This window comes from Clupea harengus, chromosome 17 (assembly GCF_900700415.2).
Source record: "Clupea harengus chromosome 17, Ch_v2.0.2, whole genome shotgun sequence".
Lineage (NCBI taxonomy): Eukaryota > Metazoa > Chordata > Actinopteri > Clupeiformes > Clupeidae > Clupea > Clupea harengus.
In genome coordinates, this window is record NC_045168.1 from 15,223,638 (window position 1) to 15,244,700 (window position 21,063).

At 46.1% G+C, this 21,063-nt stretch overlaps 1 protein-coding gene across 10 annotated transcripts in view; it reads right to left on the minus strand.

The window, feature by feature from the left end:
- Positions 1-21,063, minus strand: part of LOC105911989 (dnaJ homolog subfamily C member 13) — a 54,108-nt gene that overhangs the window by 4,116 nt on the left and 28,929 nt on the right. For 6 of the 10 annotated variants that reach the window (XM_042710203.1, XM_042710204.1, XM_042710197.1 and 3 more), the window contains 37 exons: positions 20,925-21,000; positions 20,217-20,312; positions 19,979-20,119; positions 18,296-18,313; positions 17,684-17,766; positions 17,389-17,542; positions 17,043-17,146; positions 15,904-16,063; positions 15,673-15,735; positions 15,460-15,561; positions 15,153-15,257; positions 14,742-14,944; positions 13,824-13,908; positions 13,419-13,573; positions 12,919-12,964; positions 12,674-12,828; positions 12,252-12,453; positions 11,927-12,042; positions 11,655-11,733; positions 11,254-11,389; positions 10,722-10,906; positions 10,491-10,565; positions 10,262-10,381; positions 9,741-10,142; positions 7,757-7,870; positions 7,304-7,420; positions 6,778-6,955; positions 6,362-6,453; positions 5,905-6,004; positions 5,528-5,602; positions 5,313-5,425; positions 4,745-4,914; positions 3,380-3,422; positions 3,036-3,209; positions 2,383-2,562; positions 628-768; positions 236-379 (listed from right to left, as the gene is read on the minus strand). In XM_042710203.1, coding sequence (XP_042566137.1) covers positions 236-379; positions 628-768; positions 2,383-2,562; positions 3,036-3,209; positions 3,380-3,422; positions 4,745-4,914; positions 5,313-5,425; positions 5,528-5,602; positions 5,905-6,004; positions 6,362-6,453; positions 6,778-6,955; positions 7,304-7,420; positions 7,757-7,870; positions 9,741-10,142; positions 10,262-10,381; positions 10,491-10,565; positions 10,722-10,906; positions 11,254-11,389; positions 11,655-11,733; positions 11,927-12,042; positions 12,252-12,453; positions 12,674-12,828; positions 12,919-12,964; positions 13,419-13,573; positions 13,824-13,908; positions 14,742-14,944; positions 15,153-15,257; positions 15,460-15,561; positions 15,673-15,735; positions 15,904-16,063; positions 17,043-17,146; positions 17,389-17,542; positions 17,684-17,766; positions 18,296-18,313; positions 19,979-20,119; positions 20,217-20,312; positions 20,925-21,000 — 4,702 coding nt within the window. The remainder of the gene's footprint in view (positions 1-235; positions 380-627; positions 769-2,382; positions 2,563-3,035; positions 3,210-3,379; positions 3,423-4,744; positions 4,915-5,312; positions 5,426-5,527; positions 5,603-5,904; positions 6,005-6,361; positions 6,454-6,777; positions 6,956-7,303; positions 7,421-7,756; positions 7,871-9,740; positions 10,143-10,261; positions 10,382-10,490; positions 10,566-10,721; positions 10,907-11,253; positions 11,390-11,654; positions 11,734-11,926; positions 12,043-12,251; positions 12,454-12,673; positions 12,829-12,918; positions 12,965-13,418; positions 13,574-13,823; positions 13,909-14,741; positions 14,945-15,152; positions 15,258-15,459; positions 15,562-15,672; positions 15,736-15,903; positions 16,064-17,042; positions 17,147-17,388; positions 17,543-17,683; positions 17,767-18,295; positions 18,314-19,978; positions 20,120-20,216; positions 20,313-20,924; positions 21,001-21,063) is intronic. The other 4 variants (XM_031583841.2, XM_042710198.1, XM_042710202.1 and 1 more) reach the window with 2 other exon arrangements.

Genomic DNA, 21,063 nt, shown 5'->3' on the forward strand with positions numbered 1-21,063 from the left:
TCCGGCCTCTGACTTTGCCTCAGTTTCAAGAACCGGCCCCAGCTCCAAACTAATTGAAGAGCCCTGCTATACATCATGTTATCGCAGTTTTCTATGCCTATGCCTGTGTGTGTGTGTGTGTGTGTGTGTGTTCTTGCATCCTTGGCAGGAATTTAAACATGTGTGTGGCAGGTGTGTTTGTGTTCCTCCCGCCCCACTGCCTAGGATGCTTTAGTATTGTGTGTGTGTTGGGTACCTGGTCTCCATATTGGAGGCTACGGGTCATGGACTTGAGGGCCTTGACGATTTGGGCTTTAATGGCTGCGGGGTTGTCCAGAGTCTCCAGCCCAATCCCTTCCAGCAGACGCAACAGGTAGGGCACCAGTTCCACCCGCAAGGCCTGTTCACACACACACACACACACACACACACGCACACACGCACATAAAAAAAGTTGAGTTCATATCTGAAACAATGCCATCTATCTATGCCATCTGGTCCAGTAGTGTGTGCTGTGTATGTGCATATGTGTGTGTCCACATTTGTCTGTAATCTGGGCCATAATGATGTCTGGAACACACATGTGTGATAGAATGTGTGTGTGTGTGTGTGTGTGTGTGTGTGTGTGTGTGTGTGTGTGTGTATTACCTGAGCCACGAGGTCAGTCTGTTCTCTCTGGAACATGCGGTTGAGAGCCTCACAGGCCAGACCGGCCATGTCAGCCCGCGCCTTCATCCCACTCATCAGAGGACCAATCGTCTCCAGAGCTGACATGGAGCGTACACACAACTATAGGAGAGAACACACACACACACACACACACACACACACACACACACACACACGGCCATGTTCATATACAAGTTAAATGTAAACTGCTTATTATTACTAGGTGAGCATCAAAGTGTGAGCATGTGAAAGAGTAAAAGACAAGTGTGTGTGTGTGTGTGTGTGTGTGTGTGTGAGAGAGAGAGATATAGAGCATAAGTATGTAGCGCAGTGCTAAAAAGCATATTAGTTATATATTTAGTTAAGTTATAATAACCCATTAGAACTAGGAAATTATCATAAAGTAATAATATATTAGAGATTGCCATTAAGCTAAGGAGAAGCTTATAGTTGTGCTCATCTCCCTTCTATTCATTTTGGGTTGAATGCAAGGGATTATGGGAGTTGTAGTTAGATGAGCAACAGTGTTTGCTGATGCATGTTTCAATTTGTTGTAAGAGTTTTGTTTTAAAATATTTCATTGGTAAAGTGAAATGTATTGTGTTACATGCAATAGTTTGATGTTTAAATGTAAAATGTATTTTATTTTATTACTGTTGTATGCACTGAGTAATGTTAGGTGAAAGGTGGCAAACCCCGCGAAAGGGAGAGAAAGATTGAGTTGAAGAGAAGAAGCCACATTAAGAATTGTCTCTGTATGTTTTAAGCGAATGTGTGAAGTATAGCGTGATAAACAATATAATTATATTTGCTAGTCGGACTGTCTATGTTTATTAGCGTATTCGAACTGAATACACAAAGTTTGAACTGTAAGATAGTCAACGGTTTGCAGAAGTTCATCATCTCGCCATCCTGAGGAGAAAACCCTTGTCATCGTGTGAGAGACTTCCCTGTCGTTGCTGGACAACAACTCAACGGCAATTTGACGACAGCTCGACAACATTTGACAACAATTGGATTAAGGTATCGTCAGTTTTATTTTCTTGCTCCAAAAAGGAGTGAAGGGGTCTGTTTGTTTTTGGCCACACCGAACACAAGCAACGCTCCAGTACTGCAACGGTTAGCTGCTAGGTAGCCTACTAGCTAATTTGCCGGCTAGGACTGGGGTGGGTGATTCACTGTTGAGAGAGTGAGAGTGCGTGTGCGCGTGTGTGTGTGTGTGTGGGCCCACGTATGTGATTTGTGCTAATGCTATGTGCTGTGTAATGATAAATGTTAGCTGAGTGTTAGTTAAAGTAGCCTACTAGCTACTTTTATATGGATGTCTGTTAGGGACTGTATAGTTAACTGTGATTGTTTGATTTGTGTATTCTATTTTGTTTTCATTAAGAATCTATTACATTGATGATTTTCATATTTATTTTTATATTCAAATCAGTAAACTATATATTTTTATTTGATAATTGAACAACCTGAGTTTCATTAGTTTAAGCCACTATTGGGTAATAGAGTGTATGTTTTAAAAGGGTATTTCATTTAAATATTAGTTAAGTTAATAGTTTAATTGTAGCACATGTAAAATCCCAATAGACATTTAAACAGAAGGTCAGCAAGAATCATATGTATTATATACGTTACTGGGATTAGTTTAGGAACCCAGGAAAACGCCCTTTAGTGTCAGGAAATAGGCCTAGGGGGCGCTACAAGTATGTCTAGGCATGTGTGTGTAAATACCTCGTTGTCAGACAGCACGTGTATGAGGCGAATGGAGCTCTTGGGTACGGCGTTGTTCTTGTGGTTGAGTGCAGCCAGGATCCGTGGCAGGTGACCCAGCGGAGGCACCTGATCAGCCAGCTGCGTCTGCGTGCTGAATAAACACACCGCTGCCGTGGTTACCGTCTCCAAGGCCTCGCCCTAGGGAAGGAAAAAAAGAAAAACAAATCGATATTTTTTTGTATTTAGTTATACACAGGAAAATATGTTAATTTCCTCGTACCTATTGGTTGGGGACTTCCCACAGTAGCCAAACCAAACACACACACCACCACAGTCGCATGCAAGTACTCTATAGTACTCAAGTATTCAATACAAATAAGATGAAAACTCATGCAAGTACTCTATAGTACTCAAGTACCCAATACAAATAAGATGAAAACTGATGGCAGCAATGACTTCTGGCTTTTCTATGTTCATTTGAACTCAAGTGACGCTATGGAAGCAGCTCCAAAAGAGAGAGGATTGAGTCAGTTGCATGGAGGAGTAGTGAACCGTCTCTGGTTGTGTGCAGGTGAGCGAACAAGTACCTGTCTATCAAAAGAAGTCTGTGTATGTGAGCATCTTTGTGTGTGTGTGTGTGTGTGTGTGTGTGTGTGTGTGTGTGGCCTCACGTTGGGGTTGTTCTTCTCCAGCAGTTCGGTGAGGGTCTCCAGAAGAGACACCAGGAAGTCTCTGGGTTTGCGCAGCACCCAGCCCGGCTGAGCGATGAAGATTCTGAGGTAGACTCCTCCCACCTCCAGCTCCCCCTGCCCCGCTGCGTAAGGCACCGTGAAGTCCTCCGGCAGCTACGCACACACACACACACACACACGCACGAACACACACACGCACACCCAGACACACACACACACACACAATTTCAAGCAAACAAACAATGCTTCTATTATTATCTATTACACTGTAATTGAAGTCACAAAATGTACTCCCATGTTGAATAGACGAAAAGCAAACGTACCCTCCAGTTGACATCTGGGTTATCTTTCTGCTGTCTAAAGTGCCTGAGGAGAAATCAGAAGAGGGCATGCTTAAACATAAATCAAATAAGACTGAGAACATAACAACAGAGGAGAAGGGTCTTACTACAACATCTCAAGCGTCATGTCATTATCTGAATAGAATTAGTGTGTGTCTATGTGAAATCATCCCGTCATCACCAGCATGCTGAATTTAACTTTAGCACTACAGAAATACTCCCAAGAAACTGAAACATGTATTATGATGACAAAAAACTATTCGTACAGGACATCAGTTGTTCCATTCAGTACAAAACTGCCAGGGTGAATAACATCAGCCGACAGCACTGACTACAAAACGAAGGAAAAGGGGACAAAAACAACACAACAAACAAGCAAAAAAAAAACTGTTCATACGGAGCTCTCAGCTTGTTAAACACTCAAGACTCATTTCAGAGTCACTGAACATAAATATGGTCCCGAGCCATTGAAATCAGAGTCACTGAACATAAATATGGTCCCAAGCCATTGAAATCAGAGTCAATGAACATAAATATGATCCCAAGCCATTGAAATCAGAGTCAATGAACATAAATATGGTCCCAGGCCATTGAAATCAGAGTCAATGAACATAAATATGGTCCCAAGCCATTGAAATCAGCGTAGTTCATCCATAGGCAAAAACAAAAGATGACACAAAAACTGAACCAAACCAACAATGTTGGTACTCACTATACACAATAATAACATTCTAAATACATTTGGAAATTCAATTAATAAAATTATGTCCAGAATGTGTGTGTTGAAAGAACGGAGTTTGGGAGGTTAAGGTAGTCGAGCGGATAGAATCTAATTGGAGTTAAAACAACGGAGTGTAGGGAAATGTGGAAGGTGCAAAAAGACTTCAGGAAATAGAAGCCCAGCACACAATCCGGCCAGGGGGAAACAGAAAAATAAATTCCTTTCCGAACCAGTCTGAAGTCCTTTTCCAGTTCACCTTGAACACGATGATGATTCTTGTAGGCTGCGTTGCTTCAAGGTAAAAAAAACATCTTCGTATCTACTGCTCTAAAGAGAAACTCACTGCTCACTCCTCTACCATCTACAAAACCTTCCCACTTCCTCACTGACTTCCCATGCTTTTTGACTCCTGCCCCTGGTCCAGACATCTTTAGCCAAGGAAAGTGTCTACACCTAGGTAATGAACTAAAGTAACTAAAAACTGATAACTAAATGTATGCACATAACGAATTAATACTTTAAATAAATGTATCTATGGGAGCGGCGATCTTCTACAAGTTGGATGATTTAAAAGGGTGTTGGCCTGTGTGTGTGTGTGTGTGTGTGTGTGTGTGTGTGTGTCTTACTCAAGCATCATCTCTCTGATAGTGGTGGAGACAGTCTCGCGTGAGCCGTCATTCCAGATGAGCTCGGGATTCTCGTGTGTCCCCTCAAAGATGTGCACGGCTGCCTCAGCGTTGTCCCGCATCGCGTCCATGAACACCCCCGGCAGGAACCGCATCAGAGTCAGGCGCACCTGAGACGGGAACGAGGGAGGGAGAAAGACAAAGAGAGCGGGAGAAAAGAAAAACAAGAAAGAAGGAAGCACGTGAAAAAGTAAAAATCTGAAGAATTAAAGTAGTTTTAGTGCTCATACAAGTCTTACACTACAACATGATCATGGTACTGCAGGACAAAGGTGTTTGTTGATGTCTTGTTGTAAAAGTCATGAAATTCACAAGATGTACATTAGACATCAACCATAAAATCTTTCAGAAATAACAGTGGATAAACAGTCCCACAAACACCCCCAACAACATTGCTGACGTTGGTACAGTCCCACAAACACCCCCAACAACATTGCTGACGTTGGTACAGTCCCACAAACACCCCCAACAACATTGCTGACGTTGGTACAGTCCTGCCCTTACTGACCTTTGGTCCCACCAGCTTGTCTGAGGTCATCTTGGAGAAGAGCTCGGCCGTCTGCGAGCGCACCTGTGGGTGGGTGGAGTTACAGAAGAGGTCCAGCAGGTAGATGAGCGCACCTGAGGAGAGAAGAGAAGAGCACAGTGTGAATACAAAAAGAAGGAAGAGAGGAAGAGAGAAACAAAGGGAGAGGAGAGGGGAGAAGAGGAGAGGGAGCTCACCCTTGCCCATGGCCTCTTTGACAATCTTGGTGTTGGAGGTGAGGGCGTACAGGGTTTCCAGGACAAGCTGTCTGCCTAGAAAACAAATGGAATCACAGTAATGAATACTACTGTTACTTGTGGATGGTAACACTAATGAGTGAAGAGCACCAGTCATCCACAATGGCAAAGTCAAGACCGGCATCCCAAAGCAAGATGAGAGAGGGGGGGTGGATTTAACTAGAGAGGAAAATCAAATAACACCAAGCAGATACACCTCTAAGTAGATTTAAATGCTGAAAACACAAACGCTTCATAGCTAATATAGCTAATATAGCATAGCTCAGTCCAACAGCACTTTCAGAAGTTAGCATGCTAAAGACAGAAATGGGTCTTACTGGAGGGTAGGGAGTGAAGCAGCACAAGCAGGTTGGACAGAACCAACGACTCTGCGATGTTGCTGACACAGTCCTGATTGGAGGTTACCGTGTTGATCACCTTCGGTGGGGAAAACAATGAGCACAGTGACATTTGACATCATGAGTTAAGACCTTACACGCATTGACATTTGACAGCATGAGTTAAGACCTTACACGCATTGACATCTGACTGCATGAGTTAAGACCTTACACACTTTGTGTTTGATCATTCCCGAGCAGTACACTAGCCAGATTGAACTACGCCAGTGCAAAGATTTAAAAATACCGAAGAAGGTTAATAAGGAAAACAGGAACACTCTGACAATAAATTCAGACTGTTTACTTTATGAAAAACGCCTGATATGAGATTTGAAAGACTGCTCACACAGTGGAGCCCACAGTCAGTCATTCCCAGTGTGAGCAGATCAATGCCTACCTCCAGCGCCAGCTGCTGCACCTTGCCTGCCCCGTGCACTCGCAGCAGGGAGAAGAGCAGCTTGAAGTGGCCGATGCACTCGGTCTCTGAGCCTGTGTGGAGGGCAAACACAAGGTCAGACCACGCTTCAAACTGCTTGCCTTCCAGTCTCAACTACTCTTGAATGTACTTATAGTACAGGATATAAGCCCCTCTGTCAAATCTGTTCCTGACTTCATGAAAGATTTCAACCAGCCTTAAGCCTTCTCCTGTCACTGTTGTAAGGTCATGTCATGTAAATATAAGGTCCATGTGAGGCTCCTACCTCCCCCAGAAAACACAAGACAACACAACAGCTCCCATTACTGTAATATTCCCCACTAAACATAATGACTGATCCAGAGATCCCATTCTGTTGTGGTGGCGGTGACACTCACCAGGGTTGTTCTTGATGACGTTCCTGAGGGCCTCAAGGGCCATTTCGGCCCAGCGCAGCCTCTGAGCGTGCTGCTGCGACTCCACCTTGCTGGCCTGGGTCATGGCCAGCAGCGTGTGCAGGTACTGGGCCTGGGAGCCCACGTAGTCCAGCAGGCTGGCCGCAAATGCCTTGGGGTACTAGAGGAGGGAGAACCATACAGGCCAGGGTTACACCAGGTTGGAGTGAATGAACAATCAATCAATAATTCCTTTCTTCCTTTGTAGTTAATAATTGATTTCATAATGTACAAGTTATACTACTTATGCGTTTCAAAGTCATTAACATTCGGAACGAGTTAATGAGCTAATAAGTAATGGGTGGAGAATGAAACAAGGTCAAGTTGATGTCCTGCCATTCAATTTGGCTCCCGGCAAAAGCATCAACTTAAAATAGTTTACATTAGCCAAACAAACAGAGAAGAAAAAGATAAGATCATACTGGACTACTCAGGCACTTGATAGCGCCACAGACTGCACAACCCTCACCTCCAGAGGGAAGGTCGGCTGCTCGTTGAAAACACGAACAAAGATCTCCCCAACGATCAGCTCTTTGCCGTGATCACCGAACACAAACTCGGCACCAAAGCTCTTGTCACACTCGCCCTGCAGCAGAAAAAAAAAAGTAAATGTAAATTGAATTTTGCGATGGATGCAACAGTGTGACTGTTACCACAGAATGTGAGACACTTGGTGCTGAAGCACAAACACAATTAAGAATGGACGAAGACCAAACGGTGGACAAAGACCAACAGGGTTGATGGACAGACAGGGTAAATGAGCGTCAGCGTGATGCGTGTGACAGGGTAAATGAGCGTGATGCGTGTGACAGGGTAAAATAGCGTCAGCGTGACGGGTGTGACAGGGTAAATGAGCATCAGCGTGATGGGTGTGACGGGGTAAATGAGCGGCAGCGTGACGGGTGTGTTCTCCGTCTCTCACCCTCTTGATGTTGCTCTCCTGCTGATCCATCAGGAACTCCAGCAGTTCTGCACGTGTTCCGTTGTTCCAGATCAGGTAGGGGTTCTCAGAGTTACTGTTCAGCAGCTTCAGCACCTAACGCAACCATGGGAGAGATCATTAAAGATACATTCCTCATGTGTGCGGATTGCAAATTTGTCTGTGTGTGTGTGTGTGTGTTTATATGTGTGTGTGTGTGTGTGTGTGTGTGTGTGTGTACATGAGCGAGTTGAGTGAGTAAGTGTGTCTACACATGTGATATCTTTACTGAAAGCTATTCCATCACAGAAGCACAGGGAATTGGTGTAGCCTGTAGCAACACTCCTACTCCTGTGCTCAACCATAAGACACTCCTACTCCTGTGCTAAACCATAAGACCCTCCTACTCCTGTGCTCAACCATAAGACACTCCTACTCCTGTGCTAAACCATAAGCCCCTCCTACTCCTGTGCTCAACCATAAGCCCCTCCTACTCCTGTTCTAAACCATAAGCCCCTCCTACTCCTGTGCTAAACCATAAGACCCTCCTACTCCTGTGCTAAACCATAAGCCCCTCCTACTCCTGTGCTAAACCATAAGACCCTCCTACTCCTGTACTAAACCATAAGCCCCTCCTACTCCTGTGCTAAACCATAAGCCCCTCCTACTCCTGTGCTAAACCATAAGCACTCAAGTCATTCTTCAAGGGACCCCCGATGGCACAAATCAAATCTCGCCAGTGTTGTATAGGGATGGGTATCGTTTTTTTTTTTTTTTTTTTTTTCTAAACCGATACTTTTAAAACGATACCGGTGCCTAAATGGTGCCTGAACCGATACTTTTTTTTTTTTAAAGCACAAAGCGATGATTGACGACATTAAAGAAAGGCTTTTTTTTATTACCAAGGCAATTTTTTTTCTTCAAATTGAACAATATATTAACTGTTTAAAGTATATTATCAATATAAATACATACAAAAACACTTGGCTTCCAACTACAGCTTCAAACTTTCTAACTTCAAACTATGAACATTATATTAACTGTAAACAACAGTTTATAGTATATTTAAATAAATATAAATAAATACAAAAAACAGCTTCAAACTTCTTTTGCAAAAATAAGAGCATATTTGCCTTTGGAGTCAAAAATGTATTATTTTGTTTGCATTTATTTCATTACATTTCACCATTTTATGATTTGTTTATACCTATCTTTTCTATCTGTGTTTATAGTTAATCTTGCTACTTGAACACACTGAGTACGAGAAAATGTGTACTGCCCCTTTAAGAGACTACCGTAGGTTAAGTTTAGCTGTCATCTCCGTTTATTTTTCAGTCTTCGGTTGCTGATCTGCCGTTGACTCTTGCCTTCTCTCCCCTCTTTTCACGCAATTGTTTTGTTGCATTTGCTGCACGTCGCAATGTTTTAATCTTTTTGTGCGAAATACAGCCACACTTTTGACCGTTTACCTTTCGGTATTTTCTCTGTTAAAAGGTTGATGGCTAGTTCTGTTTGTGCTTGCTCTGTGAAATGCTGCCTGCTCTTCACCGTCATAAGAATGTTGCTATGAAAACACCAATGAGCGTGAGCGACACAGGACAAAGTTTACATTGGGAGCTGGGGCAGTTTTACATGTGCCCCACGGAATCTGCCTAGCGACCGTGTTCAATTGGCTCAGGCACCGAAATGAAGCACCAAAATCTGCGTTGCATTTTGGTCCGGGTAGGTACCGGTTGTATTGGAACCGGTTCCATATTGGTACCGGTTCTCGGTACCCAACCCTAGTGTTGTACTGGTGTGTCTGCAGAAAACAAACACTGAGTATGTCCATCTCTCTTGTCCTGTCCTGTCCTGTCCTGTCCTCTCTCTCCCTCTCCCTCTCCCTCTCTCCTCTCTCCTCTCTCCTCTCTCCTCTCTCCTCTCTCCTCTCTCCTCTCTCCCTCTCCTCTCCTCTCCTCTCCTCTCCTCTCTCCATCTCTCTCCTCACCTCTGCTGGAGCTCCAGTGGCCAGCTTGTTGGCAATGTAGGGCGTCAGCATGGCCGCCAGGCTCTTTCTGATGGTGGGGTTCTCTGGCGGCGTTCCTCCCGGGCCGTCCAGACCGTTGGGCTGTCCCCCGGTGCCCTCCTCGTGGCCCCCCGCCATGCTGCCGAAGCCCCCGAGGCGGGCCAGGCCCACCAGGCTGAGCTTGGCCAGGCTATTGGCCACCTCCTGCTGGTTGGTGTCCTGGTCTGCCTGCACGCCGCTCTCCTCCAGCGTGTAGTCGTAGTTGAAGAGCGGAGGCAGCAGGTGCCACAGCACGCCGGCGTGGTACAGGTGCGTCTGCAGGAAGAAGTCCACGGCAAACGAGCTGACGCACTGCACCGCCAGAGAGGCCAGCCGGGGCAGACCCTGAGGAGAGAGAAAGACAGACGGGGAAGAAAAGAAAAAGAATATGGAGGTATAAATGAGCAGAGAACAGAGGTCATCATTATCACTTTATTGGTGCCGTAGCTGTTTATTCAGTGTACCTTGCCATAGAACAGCATGTGGCAGACGTCCCTAATGATGTTGGGAAGCTCGATGATCTTCTCCCGACACTCCTCAAACTGAGCCGCCACACTGTAGCACCTACAGATGTGCCCGCACACCTGACGAACACACACATACACACTTTACAATACTGACTCAAGAGCAGCTCTAGGCTCTGTGTAGAACTGATCCAGTGTCAGATGTTAAAGCCAGTGGCTCCTTCAGTACCTGAACGGCCATGTCATCAGGCTTGCTCGAGGCGGTCAGCACGGTAACACAACGAGACAGCGCCTCTAACAGAACCTGCCCAGGGAAGGAAAAAAGAAAGATGCTTTAAGTTGCATTATGCTTTGTGCGGCTGTTAGTCTTTTATAAGATTGATATGAGTGTTGAGGTTAGCTCATTAAATATTCAGAAGGTAAACAATATTCCCTTTCACCGCTACCATGAATACTTTACCTCAATGCCACTCTCGCGGCGCAGCTCTTCGGCATTGAGGGCGGAGCAGTTGACCGTGTGGAATGCCAGCTCTGCTGCCGCCGGCAACAAGGGTGAGGTCTTGGAAAACAGCTGATTGTCACCCGTCTCCATGGTAATGGTCTTGATCAGCATGGGGTAGCCGGCATACTTGTAGGGCTCCAGTTCTACCAGAACACACAAAATGTAGAGTAACTGAGTAAGACCTCATTCAAATGGGTAAAGCTAACTTTCCCCTCTACAGCTGCAATCACAATAATTAACAATAACCTCTCACCAACATATAGCTCATAGCCTAATACAACAAGTTGAATATCAATCCACTACACCTACTAACAACATCTTTTTAAAACTCTTTCAACAGCCATGGGCATATCCTTTACCAACCACACTCTCACTCATGTCATACTGCTTAATTGTGAGCTGCCCAACTCTGCAACACAACAGGTATGGAAGAGCCTAGTGCATCCAGATTGAGCAGGGAGAGGAGAGGGGGAGAAGGGTGGTGTCACACCTTGGCGATGCCTGTTAAAGAGAATGCTCTGGGCTTTGAGGATAAGGATGATGTTCTCGGGGTCAGGTCCATCCACGATTCGTGCCGACTTGGAGCAGAGGAACTCGTAGGCCTTATTCACTTTCTCAAACATGTCCTGAACACAAGAGCAGCCCGTGAGAATAGTTTATCCTACTTTAGAATAGCTGTGTGGGGTCAAATAAATAAAATAAATCACAAAACAGATAAACACACACACACACACACACACACACAAAGAGCACGGGGGACAGAAGAGTTAATGCATATACGCACATGTACAAGACACGCAGAAGTTATACTAAAGACATGGGCAAACACACCCCCCAACCCCCCCCCCCCCCCCCCCCCACACACACACACACACACAGTAGGACACTTACCCTGCCCTCTGGGTTCTTGTCTGGATGGTATTTCTGAGCCAGGCGGAAGTAGGCCTTCCTGACTTTACTCTCCTCGTGCCTGAGGGGAGACAGACGACATGTGTGGACATCGTTAAGATTAAAGCAGTGTGTGACAGGAGAATGAGAGCTATGTGGGCTTCAATAAAGAGTGTGTGAAGAGAATGGTGTGAAGAGTGAGAGAAGAATAAAGTTGGTGTGTGTGTGTGTGTACAGAGACATACATGTGCATGTGTGTGTGTGTGTTTACTCACTGGCCCTGTCCTTTGGGCAGGTTGAGCACCTCGTAGGCGTCGTCCACAGACATGGAGGGGGGCTTCTTCTCCACCTCCTTCTTCCAGGCCTCCAGCGTGTCTTTCAGTAGCTTCACCTGCAGAGGACAGGCCACACACACACACACACACACACACACACACACACAAAGGATTACTTCAAAACAAAGAGTACATAGTATTCACTCACATCAAAACCATCCATTACATGGATCTGTATCGTTTCTCTTCGCCATTCAAACAAAGGGCCCTTATGCCCCCCTCTCACACACACACACACACACAAATACATATAAAAGCTCCGTACGGGTTCTCTTATGGGCCAGTTGGGGAAGCGTGTGGCGTCGCACAGGTGCTTGAGGTAGTAGATGTTGCAGAAGAGCTCGTAGTCCAGCTGAGGGTAGCTGACCACGGGGATGGGGCAGTACTGGTACAGCGCCCGCGTGTTGCTCTGGAGACGAGGGCTGAAGTCAGCTAGGTGTGCAGCGATCTTCTCAATCATCATCCGCCTAAACGGCATAAAGACACACAGACAGACAGACAGACAGACAGACAGACAGACAGACAGAGCATATGTAAGAAGGTAAGAAGCAGGTGGCAATAAAATGATACATTAAATGCTCATGACATTGAAACCTAAAATGACTTAGTCATCTACCATTAGGGATTACATGGTCATTTAAAGTCTAATACAAGAAGGTCTTTTGACACATTGACACACACACACACCTCATCTCACTGCTCCAGATGGCCTCAGGGGTGTCAAACTCCCCCAGGAAGATTTCCGAGAAGCGCTCAGGCTCGTAGTTCTCCAGGTAGCACACCATGGCCTCAGGAAGCACTGGGCCCAGCACACTGCGCTGCACTATGTCCTGACCCTTAGCCTGCAGGGCAACAGGTCAAAGGTCACCGTCAGGGTCAAAGGTCAGACAGACATGTGAAGGTCAGATGGATGGGGGAGACTGACAACTCACCTCTTCTGACTTGAAGGCCTGCTTCAGGTGTGTGTACTTTAGGAACCTGTCAGAGAGGTGAGAGGAGGTTCAGAGACAAGAAGGTCAAACAAGACCTCACGAACAACGCATGCTCTCACCACACAGCATGTGGATATAACTGCATCATGTTAATCTCATTTACCTCTTATGAGCTCGAGAAAGAACTGTGTGTCTAAGGGGTGGGTGTGTTGCCGGTCTGACAGTACATGTGTGTACATGAGCAACATGAGGTTGCAGGTCTGACAGGCATGTGTGTACATGAACAACATGAGATCTGACAGGCTTGTGTGTACATGACCAACACGAGGTCTGACAGGCATGAGCAATATGAGGTTGCAGGTCTAAAGGAGCGCGAGGACTTGCATACGCTAGAGAAGGAAGTGTACGCATGTGAGGTGGATGACCTGCATGTGGGCGCATGTGTAACCCAGGGAGACGCGAGTGCATTTGTATGAGGGCATGTGAGGGTTCATGCCAACCTGGCCACGGGCAGCACGTTGGAGCCGGTGTACATCATGATGAAGAAGAAGACGCCCGTGAGGTAGAACCTCTGCAGGTTGGGGTTGTCCTGCATCACCAGGTACATCAGGTTGGCCACCTTCTCCACCAGGATGGGGTCAAAGGTGATCAGCAGCTGCACAGATATGAGGGGAAAGACTTGGCATGAGAACAAGACACTACAACAATGAACACACCAGACAATGCTTCAACAAGCTTTTAGCAGGCAGACAAAAGACATCCAGGTCATGTACAGGCTTCCTTGTCCTTCTTTTTCCTCTCCAAAGAGGCTTGTCCGTATACTCATGTCTAATGTTGCAAAAGCTTTGAACTTAAACTGCACTGTACTGCACTGCAATGAGGTGTATGGGTGTACTGATGTTCACCTGTACGATGTGAGGCAGGCAGGTGTTGTCGGTGATCAGGCGCTTGACTCTGGGCAACGGCCTGATGATGGCGTTATCCTGGTCCCTACAAAGGGCGGGAGAGGGGTAATGACACAGGGTCCATTTCATACATGATGACCTCACTGGGCATACTTGTATGTATTTATGTGTGTCCTGGGGCGTAACTATAGGCGGTGCAGCAGGTGCGGCTGCACCTGGGCCCGTGGGGGGTCGGGGCCCGTAGCCGGGCCCAAAGATTTACACGCGTCGCTCAACGGGCCCCCCCCTGTCAAGTCTCTATTTGATCATATGACCATACAATACGCTATACCAATTCGACTTTTTAACTAGCCCGGCGTCAACTAGTCGCGAGCCCACGGAGTCAGCAGGGATCAGCATCGCTGCTTCTGCCCTCAGTGGTCTGTCAGCAACCATGCAACAGGTAACTTACGGCTATTGTGATAGATATGCATTTCAAGACAAGTTATAGCCTACATACATTATGGTAGGGCAGGATTACTAGGCTACAAGTTGGGTAAATAGTGGTCGCTATTATTATTACTTTCTAACTATTTTTACGGTAAGAAATGTTCCTGCTGAGAGTCAAACAAGACTTAGTTCATTGTGTACACACCCATCGCTTAAAAATAAGTAAGGTTGATTAATTAAACACTATTTATATCGATAACAAACACCTTTGATTAGCGGGTTTTTTCGACGCGGTTGTGGAAGTAGGGAACGCTACGATTTTTTAAACATTTTTTTTTTTTTGCGTTCACTAGGGTGGCCCGTCATAATATCTTGCACCTGGGGCCGTCGTTACTACGTTACGCCACTGTGTGTGTCTGTGGGTGTGTGTGTGTGTGTGTGTGTGTGTGTGTGTGTGTGTGTGTGTGTGTGTGTGTGTGAGTGATGTACCTGCTGGGGTAGTAGGAGCACATGGTGATGAGCATGTTGAGGATGAGCGTGGCCAGGTCGGTCTCGTTCATGACGGCCTGCCCCGTGGCCAGCAGGCACCACTTCAGTTGTGGGATGGCCTGCAGGGGGCGCCAGCCGTCCATGCCCTGCGCCCAGCACCGCGTCTTCGCCGTCAGCGTGCCCGTGTTCCAGAACTCCTGCATCTAATGAGGCAGGTGGAGGAACAACACCATTAGTATTTTACAGAGATAAGAAGAAGAGTTACATGGACATAACATTGTGAATTTGAAATTTTCATTGGCTGTAAGCTTTACAAAAATCATTATGGGCTTCAAAGGTACTAATGGAAAATTGTCTTGGATGTTGGTGAAGTTGGCGAGTGTGTGTGTGTGTGTGTGTGTGTGTGCCTACTTCTTCAAAGCTGAAAGGACCTCTCCTTTCTTTGTCTGCATTCCCAAAGTACCATTCCTTCTCACTCTCTCTCTTCATGTCTGGAGCAGCTTCAATGACGTTACTCTGACAGGACACACACACAAACACACTGGTAAGCACATAAAAGACACTCACACAAGCACTGAAGGAACAAAAAAACAACAAAGACAAGCAAATATCGAAGCAAACATCTGACATATATGGACTCTCACGCACACACAAAGACATACATACACACGCACACACACACACACACACGCACGCACGCACGCACGCACGCACACACCTGCAGGGGCACAGTGGCTCGGCTAGTGTGCAGGTGTGCGAGGGTAAGCAGGTCCACCAGGATCCGCACACCGTTGGAGTCCATCACCTCCTTCACATTTTTCTGGCAGAAGGGAAACAGAAGTGATGAAGAGAGCAGAGAAGTGTGCAAGTGTGCGAGACTGTGTGTGTGTGTGTGTGTGTGTGTGTGTGTGTGTGTGTTCATCATCCTCACCTTGTTCAGAATAAGTTTGTTGAGGAACAGGATAAGCCTGTCTCTTTCCAGTTTATCAGTACACTGTTGAGAAATGAGAGAGCAAGACTTGAGTCTGAGATTTTACATTTATACTAGTATACTATATATTAGTCTGTAATAGTGTAACACAGTGTTCAGTATATAGACAAAGAACTGACGTAAATATAAACAAGGAACTAACATTGTTGCCATACGGTTTGAGGTACTTACCCGGTCCAGCATGCCCACAATATATTTGGTGTCAGTGAACGGTCCAATCTCCTCACAGCATTTGCCGTAGACTATGGTCAGGGCCTGCAGACACAGGCACTTCATGGTGACTTTGGGTGTCAGCAGAAAACGGTGGTAAAGTTCATTGAAGAACTCATACCTGAGGAGGGAGAGAGAGCACAAGAGAGAGAGTGTTAATTAAAGAAAGAAACAAACAAACAAACAAACTTAGGAGTCTACGCTTCAGTATGAATATAATGAGCATTAGTTTTGCCGTCATCTCCGTTTATTTTTCAGTCTTCGGTTGCTGATCTGCCGTTGACTCTTGCCTTCTCTCCCCTCTTTTCACGCAATTGTTTTGTTGCATTTGCTGCACGTCGCGATGTTTGAATCTTTTTGTGCGAAATACAGCCACACTTTTGCCCGTTTACCTTTCGGTATTTTCTCTGTTACTCTTCAGCTCATGCATGATAACGAGGACACAACACAGTATTCTATCGTAATGACTTGTTATCTTCAAATTAAGTATATACACAAATTATTCCATGCATGTAAATGTGATATTCCAACTCAACGTGCCAAGCATAATGGCTTAAAGGGTGCGGAGTGGTAACACACTAGGCATTTAATGAGGCTTCTTTCAAACTAATTGCTAAGAGAACTCTGTGATGTTCTGAATCACACATCATCTCTTATGAATGAACAGATCTGTGTGGCTTCCTTAGAGCAGGAATAAGATGAGTCCTAGAGGAAATGGGGTTCCTTAGAGCAGGAATAAGATGAGTCCTACAGGAAATGGGGTTCCTTTGAGCAGGAATAAGATGAGTCCTAGAGGAAATGGGGTTCCTTTGAACAGGAATAAGATGAGTCCTAGAGGAAATGGGGTTCCTTAGAGCAGGAATACGATGAGTCCTAGAGGAAATGGGGTTCCTTAGAGCAGGAATAAGATGAGTCCTAGAGGAAATGGGGTTCCTTAGAGCAGGAATAAGATGAGTCCTAGAGGAAATGGGGTTCCTTTGAGCAGGATTAAGATGAGTCCTACAGGAAATGGGGTTCCTTTGAACAGGAATAAGATGAGTCCTACAGGAAATGGGGTTCCTTAGAGCAGGAATAAGATGAGTCCTAGAGGAAATGCTTACGATCTCTTGATGGCCCCACTCTCCTCATTCTCATCCTCCTCCAAGAGTAGCCGTAGGTAGTAATCACCGATCCGTATCTCATCCGAAAGGCACTCGTACTTCACCTGAACACACACACACACACACTTTTAGAATCTATAGTGCACTGCATGACTGTTAATGCTTCACATGGTTGATCAATTCATGTTATTTGCAGATAAGAGCACTACGTAAATATAATATCTTACTGATCTCATTACACACATCTTCTAAAGCCATTAACCAAATGGAGGTCCTCATTAACGCTGTAAGCGTCTATACAGGCCTAGCTAAGCTAAGCTAACGGCGCCGCACCGTCCTCACTGACCTCAAACTCCTGATGGTTCCAGGAGATGACGCTGGCGTTGCCCAGCTCACGGTCCACGCCGAAGGCACGCATCTCGCCCTCCAGGGCGTCCCGCAGCTCCTCACGCGTCTTCAAGTTCCAGATGAGGTTGGGGCGGGCGTGGTCGTTCTGAAACCTGGAGCAGGGCAGGGCAGGGCAGTACAGAGGGCAACAGGGCAAACGCCAGGAAGTGGGTGAGCGTGACGAAAGGAGAGCCAGAAATAGACAGTTTGATTAAAGAGGGCTTCAAAAACAGGAAGACATTTGGAAAGAGCACCTGTAGTAGAAGAGCTCCCAGTTGGATTCGATCTTGATCCTCTGCCTTCTCTTCCGGAGGATGACTGGTTTTTGGTTGGGGTTCTGCGGGACAAATCAAACATTCACATGACTTAAGCTTTGGAGGTGCACATTTCCAAACTGGTCCAGTGGGTCAAAAAACCTACATGCTACTGGAAAAGGTTTTCAACGTGAGACTAAGGAGGGAGTGGCAACCATTTAAAAACACCAGGACACACACAGAAACACCACAGAAGGGGACACCAACACAAGCACCAACATAAATAAATAAAACAACATCAGACAAAGGCAAGGTTCTCAACCTGGATGGGCAAATTGATGCACTCATCATCAAAACACAACCACTACATTTAACGTTAAAATTTACTAACAATGAAATACAGACTGTTGAGGATTTTTTTATTGACGGTAAATGGCAATGACACACCCACACAACATAAACACACAAACACACGCACACTAATATGGCACCCCAAACCCTGTGTTACATGACATCTACACAAGTGTGATGTTTAGAGAGGGGAAAGGCGTGTGATAGTAAAGAGAGGAGGACTCTTGATTGGTCAGATTAACACTTTTTCTCATTACTCACCAGGTTATTCCTGTCCTGCTGCATTGATTGACAGCAGAAACCACAAATGGGAGAAAGGGGAGGTGGGAGAGGGGGCGGGGGCAAAGACAACACAGAGAGGTTATTGGTCCTGTGGTCAGACAACCATGCTGATCTTGAACAGGGTAGTGTGGAGAGTCACGAGTAGTGGAGACGAACTCACTCAAAAACACAAACAAGTCAGATTTATAATCGCAACACAATGAAATACTAAACTGATTTTCCCCTGATTTTTCCCTGAGAAAAAGGGCATTTCTGTGGCGGGTTGCATTAGCGTGAAATAGCACATATTGGCATGAATCTGTGGTGAATTTGATGGCGTAAAAAAGGCAGAAAGAAAAATCACAAGAACTGTTGCTCATTGGAGATCAGAAGATTGCACAAGTTCACACAGAAACACACACAAACACCCCCCCCTTCCCCCACGGAGTCTTGACCATTTCACAGATTGTCAGCGCACAAGACAAGCACCCATTATGTCCAATTTTCACGTGTGCGATCTCATCCTTAATATGTCCCTCCTAACTAAGTTAATTTAACAACGTGGCGATTGGTTTAAATTGGCTTGGCAGTGACTCTAAATCCAAGCTCTCTGTCACTTAAATAGCAAACCGTGTCACAATATTACATTTTATTCCCATTGCTCTGACAGTGCATTAACTCCCTTAACCGAGCACACGCCAGCTTATCTTTAATCCCCACCAGCAGGGCGGGTGTCTGTGGCAGACAGCTGGTGAGAACACACACACGCACGTCTGGTAGCACTGCAACGGCATGCTCTCACACACACACACACACACACGAGACAATGCTGCAGTGGTCATTTACTACTTTTATGGATTGATCAGCGTTATCAATTACTAATAACTGACCGACTGTCTTACTGATTGACAAAGCGTGCATATGAAACAATAAACCCTAGATATCACTTAGATCACTGTGTTGCATGACTATATGTGTCGCTAACTGTACAAATGTTTCCGCAGAATTAATCTGATTACAATGCTGATCCAACACTCTAAGCACAGGACCTCTCCTCATAAATGCACCTATGAACACATGTGATGACTGCAATTCAGTAGGTCTGGACAATTCATCTGCTGAATATATTATTGGAAAAGACTTGGGCAAACCAGACTTCAGGACCAAATGCAGACGTTTAAGCTGAATACGCCGAGAAAAGAAAAGAGGATTTAGGCATTGCGAGGCCAGACACCCTCACCCCAACAGCAGGGCATCGGGCGGCTTTCAAAGGAAGCCTCTCAGACAAGCACACAGCAAGCATCAGTCTTGAGAGAGGCCCTCAGTCCCATACACACAACCACAGGTATGCATACACACATGCATCAGAGGCCTTGTTAATATGCTCTGCACTCCCAGAAAGCATCTCTCAGATGAAAGCCAACCCAGAGCAGTCGTGTGGAGAAGCTGCTTGCAAAAAATAAAAAATAAAAAACAGCAAACTCTCAAAGCAGCTCATCAGCATGAGGACAGGGCAGTGCAGTGCAGTGCAGTACCCCTGGCAACCAGCAGAGATCGCAGGAGCACAGCTGTTGAAGAGGCTGATGCCACATGCTCCGAGCGCATAGAGTGGCTGCTGTCGGCAGGCAACAAAAGCGAGGGATGAGGAGACATTCTGAAATGGAGGGGTGAAGGGACGCTCACCTCTTTCTGAGCGATGCCCATCTTGTCCCTCCAGTGCATGAGCACAATGTCAGCCTTCTCCTTGGCAAACTTCTCCACCTCTTTAGCAGCTTTGCCAGCCACCCTCTGCCAATCGGGCACCTTGTTGCGCCCGTACTGGTCCTGCAGATGACAAACACACACATAAGGCCATAGAAACTAAGACACCCAGCTCTGGTTATATTTATTTTGTATGAGCATGACGAAATGAAATGGCTACCGTGGCTATTTTCACGTTATCGCGGATGTGCATACGATCAACGTCTTTCTCCGGCACGGGGTCTGAGCTGTCCAGGTACGCCAGTAAACCTGTGGGCTGAGAGAGAGAGAGAGGGAGAGGGAGAGGGAGAGAGAGAGAGAGAGAGACAGAGAGAGAGAGAGAGAAACGGATTAATAGGGACTTCATTATTAAAGAGAGAATGAAGAAGAATAGGACACTTCAACCACTTGTGGGGGAATAAAACATCCCTATGGGAGAAAAGTAACAAGCTCTGCTTCCATCTCTCTCACACACACACACACACACACACACACACACACACACACACACACACACACACACACACACACACACACACACACACACACACACACACACACACACACACACACACACAGCAGCCTTGGCGAGACAGATGAGAAACCACAGCCTTTCCCTACACCAGAGCTCCCACAGAGACCTCGGCCAGCCGCCTGCACATGCTTCTCATTTAGACCTAAACCGCCAGCCATCAGGCCACTGATCAGAGGGAGGAGGCCATCTTGGATCCAGCCATTAGGGCAGGGGAAGGAGGCTTCAGCTGCAGCCTCAGGCCACTGATCAGAGGGAGGAGGCCATCTTGGATCCAGCCATTAGGGCAGGGGAAGGAGGCTTCAGCTGCAGCCTCAGGCCACTGATCAGAGGGAGGAGGCCATCTTGGATCCTTACCAGAATCCGCTTCAGGAGGTTCATGGCAGTTGGGTTCTCCGCTGTCCACAGGCCAACCAGGTGACGACTCAATTGTCTGCATGACAGAGACAAGGTGATGAGTTAGTGAGTGTGTTTGTGTGTCTGTCTGTCACCGTTT